At 47.0% G+C, this 14,332-nt stretch overlaps 1 protein-coding gene across 5 annotated transcripts in view; it reads right to left on the bottom strand.

Moving 5' to 3' along the window:
• The window catches only part of diaph2 (diaphanous-related formin 2), a 324,298-nt gene that overhangs the window by 20,320 nt on the left and 289,646 nt on the right, over positions 1–14,332 (bottom strand). For 4 of the 5 annotated variants that reach the window (XM_028959481.1, XM_028959485.1, XM_028959482.1 and 1 more), the window contains one exon: positions 13,624–13,674. The exons of the other annotated variant lie outside the window; for it this stretch is intronic. In XM_028959481.1, coding sequence (XP_028815314.1) covers positions 13,624–13,674 — 51 coding nt within the window. The remainder of the gene's footprint in view (positions 1–13,623; positions 13,675–14,332) is intronic. 5 annotated transcript variants of the gene reach the window in all.

Below are 14,332 nucleotides of genomic sequence, written 5' to 3'. Positions count from 1 at the left end.
ACAACTGAAAGATAACCTCAGTAATTGGCAGTTTCAGATGCTTTTTTCTTTGATAAAGAATTGAAATGTAAACCTGAACAGTGTGTGGAAGTTGCATGCTGTTGCTCCAGCCTGCCTCGCCAAGAGTGTCAGCGGGAAATAAATGGGAAATATTTCAGAGTGTGTAAAGAGGATGTCAAGGCTGCAGTGTGTAATGCCTGCGATGAACAGTTGCCACAGAGCTCAATGGATGTTGAAGACGACAAGTTGCACAAATAATGTCTTAAATACGCAGAAGAAGCCGCAAACGGACAAAATCCTCAACCCATCAGTACGACCCTGTTTCACGAGACTTCAACCATTTTCAGCTGTAGAGGATGAAGGAACTCAGAACCACGTAAAGTCTGTTGCGGATCTGCGATGCACTCTGCCAAGTAGATGTCACATTTCGTACGCGAAGCGACTTAAAATGTTCAACACGGTGTCACTGCAAATCCTTACTTAGAACTAACGTCACGTCAGTCAGTTTTAACTGCTGCTCTACAAAGCGGGATTTCTCCGTTAGCTGCCGAATTTAAGCTACAAGTCATGGCCGTCCAATAAGAATTCAGGTAGAGAGCATTCTTCTTAAACTACTTTACCTTGGAAATGATGAACTTTCACCGTTAAGCTGTTTTTAAAAGATTAAGATAAAATATAAAGACATAGCCACTGTTATTAATACTATTACAACTATACAAACTCAACTTCATAGCTGTAGTACTATTTGTAATAGTGATTGTATAACCAGTACAACTATTACAACACTAGTCCTGCTAGTGGTTCAATAATTTCGTAAAAATATACTATAGTATAAAATACTAATAGTCAAAGCACTAATACTATCATTGTATAACAATTTATATAAGTATAGTACACTATACTACTACAGCTCCTATTCTTTAAAAATATCCTTTTGAAACTTAGCAAGAATAGAAACATTCTAAATTCAACTTCTTAGCCATAGTATTACTAATACAGAGAGAATCACTATAGCTAGTTCTCATACTACTGACAATACTAGTACTAATATAGCAATAGTAGTACTATTACTATGCAGAGTACTACTTGTTCCTTGGTGCAGCTGTCACTACTACTAAAGGGACATATACTACTGTACTATAACACAACTAAAACAATTTATATAAGTATAGTATACTATACTACTACAGGTCCTATTCCTTAAAAATATAATTTTGAAACTTAGCACGAATAGAAAAATTTAACTTCTTAGCCATAGTATTACTAATACAGAGAGAATCACTATAGCTAGTTAATATAGCAATAGTAGTACTATTACTATGCAGAGTACTACTTGTTCCTTGGTGCAGCTGTCACTACTACTAAAGGGACATATACTACTGTACTATAAAACAACTAAAACAATTTATACAAGTATAGTATACTATACTACTACAGCTCCTATTCCTTAAAAATATAATTTTGAAACTTAGCACGAATAGAAAAATTCAACTTCTTAGCCATTGTATTACTAATACAGAGAGAATCACTATAGCTAGTTAATATAGCAATAGTAGTACTATTACTATGCAGAGTACTACTTGTTCATTGGTACAGCTGTCACTACTACTAAAGGGACATATACAACTGTACTATAACACAACTAACATAACTGTATAACTGTAGTATACAACAGTAGGTAACTTATAGTCTTCTAGTGCTACTAGAACTACTATTTTGTTTGATGGTGTGAGAGCGAAGTGTTCATGAGGAAAAGCTGGCTGTAGTGGACACAGCAGGGTTGAGTGATGGGGCGTGTATGCAGCTGTATAATCTCCCCGCCGCGCAGACAAAGCTGCCGAAAATCCTTCGGCGCAGGCACCGCGGTGTGTAAGAGCGAGGCTTACACGGAACCAAAATTAACCCCGCGGCCTCCGCGGCACGGGCCGCACAGATGCAGCAGCTGGGGAGGTGGGGGCGAGGAGGCGAGTGGGCGTCCGCGGCGGCTCCCAACCCGCGGGAGTTTAGGGGCGGCGGCCAATAAATAAGCTGGCAAAGGAGTTTTAAGATGCGCTGACAATGATGTATGAGCTCTGGCGACTCCGGAGTGATTCCTTTTTCTCCGTGAAGCCTGGACCCTGGCGCGGTGCACACACACCGGGGTTTTCAGCCACACTCCAGTTCATTGGCCCGGGTGCCGGACAGATGTAAACTGATTAAATAGGGCCGCACAAGAGGGCCGGAGAAATATGAGGCTTTCTCCCAGGCCGGATGGGTTATTGAGCCGCGAGGAGACCTTCCTCAACCACCGTGACTCAGCCAGAGGAGGTGGAGGTGGAGGGAGGCCATCAGCATCTTCTGCCAATACGACGCCAGTACCGCAACGCAGGATGGGAACTTTTCTCCTTTTTTTTAATCCTTCCTTGCCAGCGGTGGGGAAGTGTGTCAGGCGTGTGTCGGGGGGACAGGGAACACAACTTCTGTTGAGCTGACGACCACGGAGTAATGTCATATCACAGAATAGTGGAGAACCGCGCTGAATTATGAAAGCGGGGCCTTTAATTATGGATGGAATGAGAGGCAGGAGGCTCAGACATTTACCTGCGACAGCGAGGTCCTATCATCAGACTCAACGGCTCATGTAATTTGGGCCCTTCGACATGAGGAATCTGGCCTCGTTTTTTATGCGGGAAAACGGGTCTTTTTATCTCCAGTCAGGACAGGGAACGTGTGGCAAAATGCTGGTCCCTTAAATGGGAAAGGACGCTCTCGTCTTCGAGAGGTGAAGAAAACAAGCACACGGATGATGATCCAAAACGAAGCGACCATCGCAGCACATCCTCATGGACAAATTTGCAAATGGACAGATCGCCAACAATGATGCTGGAAAGATTAATCAAAGGAAGAAATGGGTCGTGATGTTCTTCTTTCAGGAAAAAAAAAAATCGAATTTCTTTTATGCGCGCATCCTTCAAAATATTTGATGAGCACTAAATGGTCAGATCTCTCTTTCCTCTCTCTCGCTCTCACCCAAATGGTTTAAAAAATGATCCGCCCAGACCCTCCCCCTCCCATCGCGAACGAAAGTCATATTTGTTATCCGCTTGACTTCAATAAATGGAGATTTCAAATTTATCTGGCCCAGTGGTTCCATCTTCCACTCAGGAAAGGCCCGACTGCACCTGCACTTCCAAAGAATTGCAGTGGACATTCAATGTGCGTACACACACACACACACACACACACACACACACACAACAATAAAAAGGCTTAGCCCCCCATCTTTGAAAGCAGGGCTGGTGGAATGGGAAGTGGGGTCGTGACTAAAGATGGGCGTGGCCCTCCAGCTTGGGAAAGGGCTCTGAACCATGGGAAGGGGAGGCAGCGGCCCAATTTCTGTCACCCCCCCCCAGGCCTGGAGCGGAGCCTTTATGCGGCATTGAGGATTGATGACGACGACGGCGTGGAGCTAGCTGCAGTAATTAAGAGGTCACACGGTCTAAATTTATTTCCTCCACCTCCTCCGCCTGTCAGCGGTCTGAGACGTTTTAATATGGTGTCAAATTCATCGAAATAAATTCCGCATGGTGGCCAACAAGGGTTCTTGGAGGGTTCCTGAACTGGTTATTTGAGCTCCGGTTCTATAGTTCAACGTGTGGTGTCGTCATACCAACCGACCCCAAGTGTCACGGATTTCACGACCTCTACACAACTCTGGATGGGATTAGCCAGATACATGAATTCATTTGAAAATGTTGGTAAATGCGCCATCATGGACACATGAGACCAGGGCCACCGTCCCTTGGTCATTGTCCCCCAGGGGCTGCTCAGCGAGTCGTGCCTAATCCCGGGCTGAAGCCTGCCGTTTAGGGCCATGGGCACAGAGGGTCCTGGGATATTGACGGGTCCCATTGAGCTGGCCTTAAACATTCAAAAGGCCAGCCTTTAAAGAACCGGCCTCAACTTTTGTTTGCGCAAAGAAAAGGGACAAGCAGAGTTAGTCCAATGGAGCCGGGGGAGCCTGTTCAAAATCAGATTATTTCCACCCAAATCATCCTTTCTACACCTGCCAGTTAACTATGTGCCCACCATTGTCTCGTTTCAGCATGATGGGGACTGGAAATGTGTGGCTGCATTTATTCCAAAGGAGCGTATATTTCCCCCCCTGCACTTACGTTTTCTTTTTTGGTACAAATCTGGGCCACTTGCCCCGAAGGAACGCAAAGTGTTTTAATTCACTCCCACCTTTTCTCTCTGGCTGCCATCTCTGAGGCCTCCTTTCATGCCCAGAAGTGATTTGTTCGGGCCGGACCATCAAAGCAATTATTGCAGCGTCCCGCTTTTCTATTATAAGGGGAGATGACTGACAACGGCGGGACGCTCAGGGGGTGGAGGGCAGCCGGCTTCAATTTATTCGATCTGAAAGGCCTCTTCATTGGCACAAGTAGCGATACGTGAACAAACAAGAGCCGCAAAAACGGGCCGAGGTCGGTCGCTCTTCCGTATTGCCGTTTCTTTCAACTACGGCCGCGCCTTCCTCACCTTCCGCCAATGCACCAGGTCAGGAAATGACAACCTGCTGGTTCATGATTATCGTCGGGAGCTTCTAATCCGAAGAACCCGCGGTCACGTTGTGGAGTCAAGCCACCAGGGAGCGGAGCGCTCGAGTGGCGGGGCAACGAATGCGTGCGAAAGCGGGAAAGTGGAATAATGCCCTCGTGACCTTTCAACTCCGGGGCCGTAAAAAGCCTGCCACCTCCCACCGACCTCTTCGCTTCGTCAATTATTAAGGATTTATAAGCAGAGAACATGCATCCTGTTGGCGGCGGTCGCAGTTAAAAGAAAACGAGAATAACTGCTTTATCAGCCCTATCGACTGTCATAAAGGTTTAACAGCGGGGCCGAGGAAAAATGCGCTCCTCCCGCGGCGCGTTGGCACCACCGTAAACAAATTAATGAAAACATCTTCAGGGAAATAAGGGTCGGTGGCCGTAAAGCGGCACGTTTACGGCGCGGCCCCATCAGCAGTGTGTTTTTACATGCTTTTACGCTAATCGAAATGCAGGGCGTGCGTGCGCTGCACGTATGTCTTTGTCAATAGCGTGCATGCGTCTCCCCATTTGTCCTCTCGCGAGCCCATGGCTCTTAAGCCAAGTGTGACACATCAATGTGCCTGAAAGTCCAATATAAAACTCTCCGAGATACGTCACGCCCCTGTACGGCCGTGGGCCGTATTTTCCCCCAAGAGAGAGGGAAGACACGTCTTCCGGTTACATAAAAATGCATCAATAAAATGCTACACAAGAAAACATTACACATTTTTAAATCTAACGCAATGGTTTAGTATACACTGTAGGTGTAATTTAATGGATATGAATGTTTATGCTGCATTCTATTATTTTATTTTTTTTGGAAAAACCCCTCCAAATCCTCCCAGCATGTTGAGGTGGTTAAACGCACCTACAATGTTCAGCAACCGATAGTTTGAGACTGATAATAGTCACTATAGAATATTTAAATTTACAGCATTTACCAGACGTCCTTATCTAGAGCGACTTACAATCAGTAGTTACAGGGACAGTCCCCCCCCGGAGACACTCAGGGTTAAGTGTCTTGCTCAGGGACACGATGGTAGTAAGTGGGGTTTGAACCTGGGTCTTCTGGTTCATAGGCGAATTAGGCTACTACCACCCCTATGAATTGTTGAAAATTTTTGGTAAAAAGTGGGTTTGATCCCTAAGAGCTCTGGCATCCTACCAGTGTTCAAAATACAAGCCTGAATGGATGCTTGGCTTTAAATATATATTTTTTAAAAATGTAAAAAGAATGAGTGTAAAAGTGAAAATGTTGCTTCTAGAGATTGTCTCGTGCGCAGGGAGCCGGGGGGATAAACGCCGCTCTGATCCCTCGCCGTGGACGCGCTGGAGGGCCGTGGTCGCCCGCGCCGGCCTCCAGGGGACGCGACGGGGACTCAGAGAGAGAGAGAGAGAGAGAGAGATTAGCGGTGACCGCTGTCCACCCCCCCTTCCTACACCCGGTTCATCCACCACTCAGTCTTCTCGTCTGGCGTTTACGGACAGAAGCCTCGTTCTCAGCCAACTGTCTATTTTTAAAAAGATATTAGTCATCCCTTCGAATGGGAGAAACACTATAATTTATGGAATTCATGAATACAAAGAGCTTCTCTGCCAGTGCGCCTGATGTCATGTTTTCTTCCCAAAGCTGGCGGAATTTCAAAGAATTTGTCAAATGGGAAAAAAAAAAAAAAAAATTAAATTAAAAAGAAAATCCCAACTTCTGCAGGGGTTGTGTAAGCGGCGGGTAAATAAAGGCCGGCTGTTTCTGGTGCAGCGGCGCTGGCGCGATTTTAAATCTGAAGAGGTTTTTCAGAAACACAGGCCGTGTAATCATGCAGGATGAGACAAGCGAAGAGACGCGGCCTCGCGTCAGCGATGCCGAGCGGCTTTCTGAACCGAGATTTAAAAAAAAAAAAAAAAAAAAAAAACACATGCAGTACAGGCTCGTTCTGCAGATAAAGTGAATAAAGGAAATGCACAGACTCTGCACTTTGTGCCGTCTCAAAATGTTCTGCACTCACTCATTCTCAGATGTGAGACTCAAAAAAAGTTCTGAAGAGCACCCTAAAGAGGCTTTCAGAACTAAAATAGCCATCTTTTTTTTTTATATTCTTCTTCCTATCCAGGAGCACGGGCTGCTTCCACTAATGGACCAGCAATATTGAATTCGGGGCCTAATGACCCACAATTGCACACTAATCAGCGATGGTACAGCCACGTCCTGCGAGGGCTGAGAAGGCCGTTTTTTGGTAAACAGTAACTACAAATGCTGCAGCTGCCATCTTATGACATTATATCCAAAAAAGAAAAAAAAAAAAGCCCCACACATCCTAAATATTCCAACGGCGACCAAACGGGACAGACGTAGAGAGACAATCAACAGAGACACGCACGTAGTTCTTGGTCAATGTAGCTGTGTGCCATTAAGCAACGTGATCTACGAAAAGAAGCAAGTCCACGTCAGAAAGCAGCACCCATGCACTGACCTTTGTGAACTAGTTCGTATGCACGTCTGTTGTGGCGAGATTTGAGGTATATAGTTAGTGTAGCCATGTGTACTAAAAGGGGCTCTAAAAATGCCTCTCCCCTGAGGGAAACGCTGACTGATTATGTTCTCCAAGAAACGGGCAATAAGTCACGGGAGTGAGGGGGGGACGGGGAGACATTAAAGCGGCAGGATTGGCCCTAAGTAACTAAACGGTCCATATAAGTTTTCTATTACCATGGAGGAGAAGGAGCTGTTTGGACGGTTGAAATCTAATGAAAAGGTGAAGCACTCATCAGATGTGGAGGCTCATCCGAGTGTAAATCCCCCTGCGCCCGGCAAATGGAAATTTGCCACCGCGTCCCCGGGCCCATCAATAAATAAACTCGACACAAATAAACAGATAAATAAAGAAATGCGAGTCGACTCGCAAATGGGCATCCGTCAGCATTAGTGATGGAGCCGCGTCGGGAGGCATCACGCTCGACTCCCGCTGATCGCACGGCCGCGCTTCCTTTTAGAGAGAAAGCCGCCCTCCGTCCTGCACTTTCTGTTCTCTCTCTCTCTCTCTCTCTCCCCCGTAAATTCACTCTCTGCCTTTTATTCCGCCCCTCTTCACTCTTTTTCCTCTTCCCCTCCCCTAATACACTAGCTCCCTCTGAGTCCCCCCCCCGCCCCTCTCTCTCTCAGGGCGAGTGCCACCGTAGGCGGTGACAGTAATGGTGCTTTTCCGTGTCCCGGGTCGGAGACGTTGTCAGTCCGGTGAAAGCGGCCGGTGTGACATGGCTGCTGTCTGGCTCGCAGTTCAGCGCTGTCACCCGGTGACGAGCTTCGCTCAACCCCCCCTTCCCAGCTTACCAGGCTCCCCCGGCCCACCCTGCCAAATGCTTAGTTCGGGGCAGTCACCCCACAGAGAGCGTCACAATCATATATCCTAGATATACAGATACTAGACGTGCACGTATAGGTATATAAATACTAGATGCTACGGTAAAACCAGCTTCAAATATCTCTGCACTGTCTTGCTTCTCTATTCTCTTTGCTTTGACAGGAGGTGTTTCTTTGGCAGCTGTTTCTACCTGTATTTAGACAGAACTCGCCCTTGTATCTTTCTCAATAAATCCCTGCTCGGGACACGGCCTTCTTTCTGCTTCACAGGCTCAGATCACGGCGCCTCGGCGAGCTGCAGCCTGGCAGCGCGATGCATTATTAAAGCCACTGGGGGCACTGTGGTGCTCAGAAGAGCCCCGGCTTCGGAGAGGCAGCAACGCCAGGATTAGCCCGGCAGCCAGAGCGAGTCCCGACTCCTCAAAGTGTCAGGCCTGCCCTCGAGCCTGCATCCCCGCAGCCCGGCTCAGAGAAGACTGCCGGGCGGACGGGATCCTGCTATTTACAGTTCAATTAGGTTCACAGGGAAGATATGACTGGGGGTGCAGCTCGGAGCGTGCTGGGGGAGCAAAATACGTAACTTTACTGCAGAAACGGTGTCTTACACACCACAGGTAGCAACAAGAATCTATATATATATATAAACATGTTAATGTAATGTTCTCCTGTCATCAAATAAAATTCTCAGACCAACATAAACCTTCCATGAAATGAACATGATCCATCAGCTCGGAACGGCAGCCTCTTCCTATTACCGGCATCTTCCCCGCCAAATGGGAAACTAAAATATTCATCCAGACCGTGGCGCCTGACAGATAGCAGATAGCGGAGGACGCTCCAATACAAACCCGAGCCTGGGTGCTATTCGTCTGGGGTAATAGACACCTCGCATTTGGCCAGGGAGTGGGAGGGAAGAAGGGGCAGATTGATAAAACAGGATTAAGAGCTTCCAAGAGGCGAAATGACCGCCCATTCCATGCGGCTTCCTTTCTTCTGTCCGCGAACACCACGGATTCCCGGTTAATAAGCTCTAATTGGCTTGGAGGAGCGTTCCATGTCTCGAAGCTATGGATGATATGAGTCCAATATTTCACTGAGGATGCAGTCAGTGTTTGATGTTGAAAAGTAAACGGTTGTGTCTCAGTTAGAAAAGAGCAAAAATCTGTACATAGAAAATGAAAAATGGACTATTGCTAATAACGACTAATATATTCACAATGATTGTGTCTCAATTTGATTAAGAAATATCATGCACAAATTAACCTGTGAACAGGACATGGTAACAGGTAAGAGGCGCAGTTGTTATTTGTAAGACTATCAGAGCTTTAGTTCAACAATCACAACACTTAGAACTCCAATACACTCCAGCACCTTCACTTTCACCTTCAATCCCTCTGTACTCACCCCCCCCAGAATTTTTGCACAAACTCTTTATTCTTTTTTTCTTTTTACTCTTGCACAATTTTTTTTTCACTTTTTCACTTTATACTTTGACATCATCCATTTGCACACCTTCACCCTAACCTGTTACACATATTTTATGTTTTAAGTTAAAAGTGTAATATTTGGTTATGTTTGCAATATTTGCATATTGGTTCACTGTTCACTTGCAATATATGCAACACTGTGGTCTGTAGCAGTCGCTAAAGCATTTCACTGCATAACACACCGTGTATGACCATGTGAATTTGAATAAAATTCGAATTAGTTCATGCGTTCCAGTGACTGAAGTAGTAAATGTCTTCTGTGGTCCATTTGTTTCACAGAGGAACAGAGGAGATTTTGTTTAGCTTCCGTCTTCACAGCAGTCCACACCCGGCTCCCGTCAATCAGGCAGAGCTCACGGCGGGGGAGATAACGCCGGACAAAGGCTGCCCGGGACGGAGTGCTTCGCGGGGGCGGCGCCCTGAACGGCCGGTCGCCCGGAGCCGACCTGGCATTCTCGAGGTGAACGGCAGGTGCCTCCTTGCCGCAGAGAACTGTGGAGGAAGACGCTTTGCAGATGGAATTTGATTTATCGTTTTATAAATGGATCCGTGTCACGGCCTGCTTGTTTAACGAGCCTCGAGCGATACGGTCCCAGCAAAACGGCGGAAACGCCGCATAAAGCCCTCGTCCATATTTCCATCATCCCTTCCATCTGCCTTTTCTGGGCACTGATAAATGACCACTTCCAGACCGGGGGTCCTTCGGGGGTCTATGACGGGGACAATAGAACTGAAGAGGCGATATCGGGCCGCGCCCCGCAGACATCACACTTCGTCCGGCCCCCGCGCCCAGCCAGAAGAATATCCTTATCTGTCACGGGCAGGCGAGAGGTCTCCAGCCGGACTTCCTCTATGGATTATCGAGTATCTTCGGAGCGATCCAGGCCAGTCACGTGACCCGCGGCAGCTTCACTTCCTTTAAGGGGCGCCCCTGGGGCCGCCTGAATGAATAACATCTATCAACACCCTGAAGTGGAGATGCTGGGGTTGGGGAGGCTGGGACGTTAGCTGTCGAGTGAAAGTGGAGTGTGTGTGAGTGTGTGTGTGTGGACAAAGAAACTAGTGCGAGTGCAGGAACAGGGATCACTTTAGATACGGACGTGAGAACGATAAAAAATTAATTGCTGTGGGAATTGGTAGCGCGATCGGCGAGATGTGATTCGATAACGGCGCTTCATTAAAGTGCCGCACACAACAGATTTCCACATCCTGACGGAGGGAACATGAAATGGCCCCGGCTCCGTTCTCGCTCTCATTTGCTACTTCGTGGATTCACCCCGTTTCTGCTTTTAAAATTTCATGACTGAAAATAGGTAATTTAATCTTCATTAAACATGGAGGGCCTGGCGTCTCTCCTCTGCCAGGCAGAATTAACGGCCACGCTTGGGCTCAAAGATCTCCAGCCAGTCAGGGAACGCATTGTTGCTCTCTGTTATCCTGGGCAGGGCAGGCTTGACTCCCGCGGATGTCAGAAATGCCCTTCACATGGGATAGGAAAGTTCCTTCCTGATGGACGGAATGATGGAGGCGGGGCCCCGAGACGATGGGAGAAGGTTAGAGGGTCTTAATGGCCTGAGGAAGCTGTAAATAAAGATTGGCTCCTTCCTTTGAAACCTGACTGATGTGCCTACTGGGATGGGCCGTTCGGAAGAGCCGCGGACTTATCCCAGAGTGAAAATCAATTCCAGCTCCTGCCCAACAATCTCCTTGAGGAGGCTGAACTTTAACCCGTGGACGGCCACTCCATCCCAGTGCTCGCCTATTAACCTGGCTCGGACAATAACGGCGAAGTGAAATCACCGCCGGTGTTCATTTAGGAGCGGGAGGGAAAGTCTAGGAATTGATTAGCATGAAATTGAGTCATTTATCTGCGGAAACATCTCGAGGATGATCAGGCGAAACAGGACGCGCTTGAGCTGTGAATGTTTATGTACGTGCGGTTTCTCCGTGTTTTTTTACACGAATTTGATCCATTTTGGAATAAGGCTGTTACATAACAAAATGTGGATAAAGTGAATACTTTCTGGATGCACTGCACATGGCTTCTGGTGCCATTTTTAAATTAGAAACACCTTTATACAAAATTCCAGTACATTTAGTACCTTATGCATGCATGTTTTTACAATGACGATTTTCACCAAAAGAGAGAGAGAGAGAGGTGGGATGTAAATTATGCTTTGGTGTGGAGGAGATGACATTTAGTCCACAACGAAGTTAACTGCACCAGTGATGTGAGCCGTGTTCTGTTTTTATTATGTGGGGGTTTGTCGGTCTGTTTTATGGGATATAATAAAGGAGTGTTGAGGGGAGGACAACAAAAACTTTTCCTGTTCTTATCACCATTTGTTCTCTATACTGTGGACTAAAACAATTTCATTAGAATAAAACTGCATGAGATGCATACTGATTTCATTCATACACTGATGGTGTGTTTTGGACTGTTTTACATTATTTAATATATGTATTCACGATTTAAATGATGAATTATCTGAAATTAGAAGGAAGACGTAGGAATATCAACAATGAAAAGTGTTATATAGGAGACTTGACGGTTCCGAGGAAAAAGGGAAAACCATCAAAGCTGTCACCCTGACACAGGAATTACTCCATCAATCTAAAAAAATGCTGCTCAAACGTCTGCAATTTTCTCCCTCGTGAAAGAGAAAAGGATCCTCAGAAGAGAGAAGCTTATCGGCAATTCTCAAGTGCTTTTCATCCGTGAAAAAAGAACAGCCAATGCCAGGACATTTAATTGTTTCTATTTTGCAGCAGCAAAACTTTAGACTTTTCTGTCTCTGGCGTCTCATAAAGCGCCTCCAGGTTTACTGACGAACAGACAAAAGATAAAACGCTCATTTGGGCTTCTGTTCGCCAGGAGACCCGCGGAAGCTGGCAAGTTGCGTTCCGACACGGGGAGCGTTCACAGAAGACGGAAATGTCAATACCCACCTGTACGAATGCACATTTCACACAGACACACACAGAATAAACGCCGCGTTGTCGGCGCAGGCGCGGCGGTCTCCGACGGGCAGAAGCGCGGCGGGGTCATGCACTCCGCAGAGGTTCGGTGCAGTGAGGCGACTGCAGGGGGAAGCAGCGAGCGTGTGGCGTGTCTAAATGTCACCGCGGGCAACTGCTGTACGGAAGGCCGAACGCACACGTGCTGCATTAGTCAACACAAGCATCTACTAGCAGTGTGAAAGCACACACACACACACACACACACACACACACACACCCTAGTGTGCAACATATGCAACAGTGTTCTGTCACAGTCATTCCAAACTAGGCCAGGGCACAGGAAGACTCGAATCCATTAGAAGGGAGTATTTTTGGCTGCGGGTGGGTATTCATGAGCCGAATGCCAGGCGGCAGCGCTGGTGCACGCTCAGGGAGTGACGCGGTGGCATCTCCTGCCGAGGCCCGGGGGGACGAGCGGGCGGGGTCGGCGAGATGTCGAGTGCGGCTGGTACCTCGGCGGTTCCTGACAGGCTCCACGACAGGGAACAGAGCCGCGTTTTAAAGATTACAGAGATAACCCAGTGCTCAATATGCATGCTTATGCAAGTCATTTCATTGCCAATTGTTCTGGTTGGACACACGGACTGGAGACTGGAAGACTGGAAGAGGAAATGGATGAAAATTAGAATTTTATTTTGTATTCAGATCATTTAGTTTTGGAAAAAAAATGTTCTAAAAATAAGATGGACGGGATACAAGATGAACGTCCAGAGCCTCTCCAGCCAGAGCTCAGGGCGGATCTCTCTGATGCGTAGGACAGCACCGGCTTTTTATATATATATATATATATATATATATATATATATACACACACACACACACACACACACACACACACACACACACACACACACACACACACACACACACACACACACACACACACACACACAGTGATAAGCAAGAGCTGCAGGCACGAGCAAAGAAGCTGGGGAGAAATCATGGCCCTTTTCCACTGCATGGCAAAGGCCTTATTAATGTAAAGCACCAAGAATATTGAATTAACCTCATTAAATTGCAAAACAGTCAATTGATATAGTCTAACATTTTAAAAGATATATGCAAAATGTGCAACGTGATATTTGCCCGCTGTCACATTTGTTCACATCCCCTGTACCATGCAGTGCAAAAGGTGCCAGCTGGGAACGAGGCTGGTGGGGCTGCAAATACAGCTTTATTCCGTTACCATGATTAGTGGCCGGCCATCGACTGGCTGGACCGGTGGGGCTTTGGTCGTCTGCAGGTTCAATGGAAATGGACAGAAAAAGAAAAGAGTGAGAAAAGCAGAAGATAGAAAATCCGTCCACCAATTATTGAAAGCACAGCTTTAGAATAAGGACCCAACACATAAGAGCGGCCGCGAAGACGCCCCTCGGCAGGAAGGCGGGAACATCCGCAGCCTGGCACACACCTGATACTGGCATTACGGACACGTGTGGGACAGAGATGTCCTCCATCAGGAATTATTACTCAACAATAGAGCGCAACTTATACTGCGGCGGAACGATAAGACGCTTGTAATTCGGCACGGCAAGGACAATGGGGACGTGCTCGCATGAGTGGTGACATGAAGGGACTCCTGACAGGACCTGAAATCTACACGAGTGGGAATATTATTATTATTATTATTTTTGCCCATTCTGTTGCGCGGCTGACATTTTGAGGCCAGCCAGGAGAAGATGGCAGTCGACTGCATTCCCATTCAGCCTGGCACCTCCACCAGGTGGCCTGTCTCCCTTCCCCTGGGTGAAGACAATTCATCACGGCAGGCTGGAATATGTTAACATTAAGATTATGTTAAACCGTCCCTCGGTGGCGCCGATGCCTACATCCCATTTCTATTGTAATCAGCGGCTTATGAATGGCGACGTGGCGACGAATCCCCCATGAACTGC

The sequence above is a fragment of the Denticeps clupeoides genome, chromosome 18, assembly GCF_900700375.1.
Source record: "Denticeps clupeoides chromosome 18, fDenClu1.1, whole genome shotgun sequence".
Taxonomy (NCBI): Eukaryota; Metazoa; Chordata; class Actinopteri; order Clupeiformes; family Denticipitidae; genus Denticeps; species Denticeps clupeoides.
Note: the sequence above shows the minus strand (reverse complement) of the source record. Positions and strands in the feature narration are given on the sequence as shown.